The sequence below is a fragment of the Amphiprion ocellaris genome, chromosome 2 (assembly GCF_022539595.1).
Source record: "Amphiprion ocellaris isolate individual 3 ecotype Okinawa chromosome 2, ASM2253959v1, whole genome shotgun sequence".
NCBI lineage: Eukaryota > Metazoa > Chordata > Actinopteri > Pomacentridae > Amphiprion > Amphiprion ocellaris.
In genome coordinates, this window is record NC_072767.1 from 7210856 (window position 1) to 7216855 (window position 6000).

The 6000-nt window shown below is 38.0% G+C and overlaps 1 protein-coding gene across 1 annotated transcript in view; it reads left to right on the plus strand.

Annotated features, from left to right (window-relative positions):
- The window catches only part of ttll7 (tubulin tyrosine ligase-like family, member 7), a 120220-nt gene that overhangs the window by 22631 nt on the left and 91589 nt on the right, over positions 1-6000 (plus strand). Inside the window, exon 5 of the mRNA XM_055017778.1 lies at positions 3992-4059. Coding sequence (XP_054873753.1) covers positions 3992-4059 — 68 coding nt within the window. The remainder of the gene's footprint in view (positions 1-3991; positions 4060-6000) is intronic.

Sequence of the window (6000 nt, forward strand, 5' to 3'; positions counted from 1 at the left end):
ACCTGGAGTGGATGTAAAATTTAAATTTTAAACAGCATAATTGTGCTTTATGTGTGCGTGAAATTAAGAGGGTTAAAATGCTGAAAAAAAATAACGAACTACAAACTTCAAGGTCTTTTAACTCAGAAAATATTCATAGTTTGAAGGTAAAATTTATGGATGGAAAGTTTTTGTACATTAGAAATGATGATTCTGAGGAGGTCAAGTGGGAACTTGTTCTTCAGATTTTGTTGATTTTGTATAGAGTGACCCTTGAGTAATGCTTCTGAGAGAAATTCTAGGTGTTATGTGACCTTTTAGATTAAAAATTAAACAACCAGCCCCGAACTGTGCCCGTAATTAGTAGAAAAGGTGAGGTTGGATTTTCACCGAGAAGAGAAAAGGTGAAAGCAGTGCATCTGAAGAAAGGTTTTAAAGGATGAAACAAACACAACAGCTACTTTAACCCTTGTGCTTTAGTAATTTTATGTATATCATATTTTCCTGCAAATTAAACCATATTAGAGACTAGATATGTCTGTCTTACGCCCTTTCAGTTAGGATGAACCGACTCCCTGCAATATTTTGCTCTAAAATGTGATTACATCTCAACTTTAGGAGGTTTGTTAAAAAATTAACAAAATAAATTACCGTTGTAAGCGATTAATGAGTTTTTTTTGGCTTGCAGACGATAAAATCCTTATTAAATTACCAACCTTTAGGAGTTTCAGTTCACATAAAGACGTTCTAAAAGAATCAAACGCCGTAACTGTAGTATATGAGAACAGCGGGACACTAAGTTTTGTCTTGTTTTTTGTCGTTTTGCTTCTCGCTTTTGGCATTTTGTCTCATTTTTGTAATATTTTGTCTCGTTTTTGTTGGTTTTTGTCTTTTTCGTCTGACTTTTGTAGTTTATCAATTTTTTTGTCGCTTTGTAACTTTTTTGTCTGTTTTTGTTTCGTCGTTTTGTTTCTCGCTTTGGTCATTTTTTGTCTTGTTTTTGTCCATTTTCTGTCACTTTGTAACTTATTTGGTCAAATTTTTTGTCTCTTTTTTGCTTTGTTTCATGTCGTTTGTCTCATGTTTTTTTCATTTTGTGTTTTTTTTGTCTCGCTTGTGTTGTTTGTCTATTTTTTCAGTCATTTTGTTTCTTGCTTTTGTAATTTTTTTCTTGATTGTGTCGTTTGTCCATTTTTTGTCACTTTGTAACTTTTTGTCTAATTTTTTCACACTGTTCTCATATATTAAAATTAGGCCGTTGCATTTTTTCAGAACGTCTTTATGTGAATTGAAACTCCTAATTGTAAGAGTGTAAGACAGACATATCTAGTCTCTAATATGGTTTCATTGATAGAAAAATATGATATATATAAAATTCTTAAAGCACAGGTCAGGGTTAAAGTAGCTGTTGGGTTTGTTTGAACATAAAGTGTACTTTAAGCCGTATAAACTCATAGATAATGACTTTTATTGAAGAGAATAGGAGGGAAAGATGATGATGTTCGGAGATGTAAAGTCAGTTTGATTGTCTCTTTAACGATTTTCATTTTAAACCACAGTTGTGAATCGCTAAATATGCAGAATGTAAAAGAAATGCTGCAAGTTGTGAATTTATTCAAAAGTGAGATCCACGGATGAAGTCAGTTTATAGAATCCTCTCTCACATTTTGCTGCTGATAGAATAAACAGAAAGTATCGTGTGTATACTTAGTTTACAAAAGCCGTTTGCATTAAGGCTCAGGTTGCTGAACCTAATGAACCTGATAAGCTTCTGCACAACGTGACGTCTCCAACTCCACCATCCCACCCACCGTCTCTTTGCATATCTGCCTGTTTTACAATATGTTTTACTGAGTGCCCCCAGTAGAGAACGATGAAATGATAATAAAAAAGAGAGGTGAGAGCAGATGGAAATGTGTTGGTATATGGAGGAATTTAGGGTAAACAGAAATAGGAAAGAATTAATTGGAAGAATAAATAAGAAAAGCACTCAGGAAGCACAGTCCTCCTCCAAGGCTGCTCATTCCCCCATATGGCACTGTCAGAAATGCAGCTTTTAAAAAAATTTTTTTTTAGAAATGCTTAAATGGCTTAGAAGGTTTCCAAAAATTACAAAAAAATATCAGAAATGACCCAATTCGACCTCAGAAAATAAGTACGTTCTCTGTTGTCAAAATTTGTCAAAAATGACCAGAAATAAAAGTAGGAAGGTCTGTAGGGGTCTGTAGGGGTCTGTACTGGTCTGTAGAGGTCTGATGGGGTCTGTAGGGGTCTGTACCGGTCTGTAGAGGTCTGTAGGGGTCAGTACTGGTCTGTAGGGGTCTGATGGGGTCTGTACTGGTCTGTAGAGGTCTGTAGGGGTCTGTACTGTCTGTAGAGGTCTGTAGGGGTCTGTACTGGTCTGTAGGGGTCTGTAGAGGTCTGTAGAGGTCTGTAGAGGTCTGTAGAGGTCTGTAGGGGTCTGATGGGGTCTGTAAGGGTCTGTACCGGTCTGTAGGGGTCTGTAGGGGTCTGTACTGGTCTGTAGGGGTCTGTAGAGGTCTGTAGAGGTCTGTAGAGGTCTGTAGAGGTCTGTAGGGGTCTGATGGGGTCTGTAAGGGTCTGTACCGGTCTGTAGGGGTCTGTAGGGGTCTGTACTGGTCTGTAGAGGTCTGATGGGGTCTGTAGGGGTCTGTACCGGTCTGTACCGGTCTGTAGGGGTCTGTAGGGGTCTGTACTGGTCTGTAGGGGTCTGATGGGGTCTGTAGGGGTCTGTACCGGTCTGTAGGGGTCTGTAGGGGTCTGTACTGGTCTGTAGGGGTCTGTAGAGGTCTGTAGAGGTCTGTAGATGTCTGTAGGGGTCTGTAGAGGTCTGTAGAGGTCTGTACCGGTCTGTAGAGGTCTGTAGAGGTCTTTAGTGGTCTGTACAGGTCTGTAGAGGTCTGTAGGGGTCTGTAGAGGTCTGTAGGGGTCTGTAGAGGTCTGTAGGGGTCTGTAGGGGTCTGTAGAGGTCTGTACCGGTCTGTACCAGTCTGTACAGGTCTGTAGTGGTCTAATCTTACCTCTGTTTGACCCCTTCTGTCCTGCTGGGTGAACTCGGCTGCTCCCCCTCAGCTCTGAGCGTTCGCCATCCATCTTCCCGAGCTGCTTATTTGATTAGACTAGGCACTAATGATCGATTAAATCACAGGCCAGTCAGAAAGCAGCGCGGCTTGTTAGGATAAGGGGCAGCGAGAGTTCAGCTGAGCGGATTGAATATTACAAATACCGTAACAGCTTAACATGTAGTAATGTGGCTGATTTGCTGTTATTTATTTATCTTTTTCTCCCCCAAATGCTGCCCTCGTGAGATCATTCCTCAGAAGAAAAGTCCCTCAACAATCGGTTTTGATTTCCCCTCACAAGCGATGTCATCTTGCGGCATTGGCGTAATTGTGCAATCTCTTCCGAATCCCTAATTACGTCCGTCTCGTTTGGATAATAATCACGCATTCCTTTTTTCCCTCTCTCTGTTTAAATTTTTTTTCCCTTTCAGTGATGTACTGTGAGAGTTTGCTGTCAAGTTTCAGTTCATACGAGCCTAATTAACGCCCCTGTTCAGGCTCATTTGGTCAAAGAATACAGAAAACCCTGAGTTTTTCCTTTCACCCCCACACCCACACCCCCTCTTTCGGCACATTCAAAGCAATTCATTCAACTGTCACTGCAGGAGCTCGCGATGCAGAACCAATTACCTTGGCCCCTCTGAGTTGAGATTGATCGTTTTTTTTTTGTTTTTTTTCCGCTTGCCTCCTCCCTCCCCAATCTTTAAAGTATTAGAAAAAAAGAAAACATGGTAAACTAAATAAGGGTTGAGAAAGGTCTCAGCGTCACCTTTTTGTTTTGAGTCCGTAATTGGGCATAAATGTCAGAACATTGTAAGCTCACTTCAGGTTGCTGCCTTTAATGTGCTCATTTTTATGAAGGGGTGGGGGTGGAATTGAGTGGCGTAATGGCCCTAACAGCATTATTATGTCTGCCTGTCCCTCTGCAGAGAATTAACCATTTCCCTGGCATGGGCGAAATCTGCCGGAAAGACTGCCTCGCGAGGAACATGTCCAAGTAAGTTTTTCTGTCTCTCTTAATGTATAAACAAGAATACTGTGGTTACAGATGCACAAAAGAAAACGACAAGCGCAACAGTCATCCTTGCTGTTATAAAAATTAGTGGTGGGATGCGATAAAAAAAAATTAATCTAAATAATTAAAGGCTTTGTAATTCATTAATTGCCTTTTTGTCAAATAGCAGTGTTTGACACAATAAGCAAAGTTTTTCAATTCAAATAAATTTTGGTTGAAAACTGAATCGATGAATAGACATATATTTGACCCTAAACAACAAAGTGTTTATGTTTTATTTATATTTATAGATCACGTATTCACATGTTTTCTAAAAACAGCACTTTATTGACTGTATTGAGGAATACAATGCAGACAAGTGAACCTTCAGTTTTTTCCATGTAACTTCACTGGAAAAAATGCCCCTCTCAAAACAAGAAATAAAAACTAATTTCAAGGAACTTTTACCTTGAAATAAGTGAAAAAATCTGCCAATAGAACAAATGAAAAATGGCTTGGTAAGATTTCTTGAAATAAGATATGATATTTAGAATATTGAGATCTTAAATTAGCTGGGAAAACTTATTTTAAGCTCTATTTTACCAGGATTGTCAAGTTTAGGTGTCTTAAAATAAGCCAGACAGGCTAAAAAATAGTAGTTTTCTCTCAAAAATAGATTTTTGCTTTCATGTAACCTCCTAATTTGAGATGTATTAAACTTATTTTGAGTTGTATTATAGTGGCACTTCCCTAGATTTGAGGCCTTTTTGTACTTGAAATAAGATTACAAAGATTAATTTAAGCATTTTCAGATATGTCTTCTCACAGTTAGCTAGAAATCCTAATATTTAGTCATGTTTTGACAGCATTTGGAGGTGTTGTGTTTTAGAGGAAGCCAGCTGTCCCCAAAAGCAGCTGTTTTAACTCAGAATTAGACATTTGCTATTTAAACATTCATGTTGAGTACAATATTTAAGATACATTTTACTTATTTTAGGTTGTAGAACAGTGACATGACTCTAGATTTAAGACCAGCTTGTCCTTGAAACAAGATTAAAAAGTGTGATTTAAGCATTTTAAGATATCCGTCTGCATACAGTTAGTTGAAAATACATTTGCTGCAAATATGACCATGGTTCTTACTCCCTCATTTATAAATAACTCTACACCATGTAAACAAGTCTAGTATTAAAATCAACTATTTATTTTTGAATTTGCATGCAACGCCTTAGCAAACTTGACAATATGAACTAATGATTTTCCAATAAAACACATTTACTTGAATCAAGTGAAGTTTATTACTTAAATCAAGATTGTGTAGCTTCTACAAATAACACCTCAGCTTGAAAAAGCTCATTTGCATAAAGTAGTTTCATTTATGCAAATGTGGTGCAGGGAGTGGAGGTCCGACGCATCGTGAAACTTTTTTCTAAACCAGACGTCGTTGAACTAAAACCAGGACAGATTCAGCAGATTATTTTTTCCCTCAAATGCTTTCAGAAATACTTTCTGCTGAGCAACTCTCATAATAAAAGAGAAAGTTTGCGACCAAGCTGCCATGTTGGTCTGATGACATCACTTAGTGCGTCCTGTGTGTCTTCTTCATGGCTGGAAAGCAGACTTTACGTTCATTACCGCCACCTACTGGGCTGGAGTGTTCGTCAGTGTTACCGGTGTGCCAGAAATGAGGGAACTGAGGAGGGTGCAATTAAATATGTGATTTTATTTAACGTGTTACTTTTTCTGTAATTAATTTATTAATGGAAATTAATGCATTAAAGTCCCAGCGCTTATATAAATTAACTTACAGTTTCTATGGTAAGCAAGATCAAGAATCAAGAATCTTTATTGTCATTGTGTTTCCACACAGCAAAATTTCGATTGGTGACTCCCAGCTATAGATAAAAAATTGAAAACAGCACCCTATATACAAACAAAATAAAA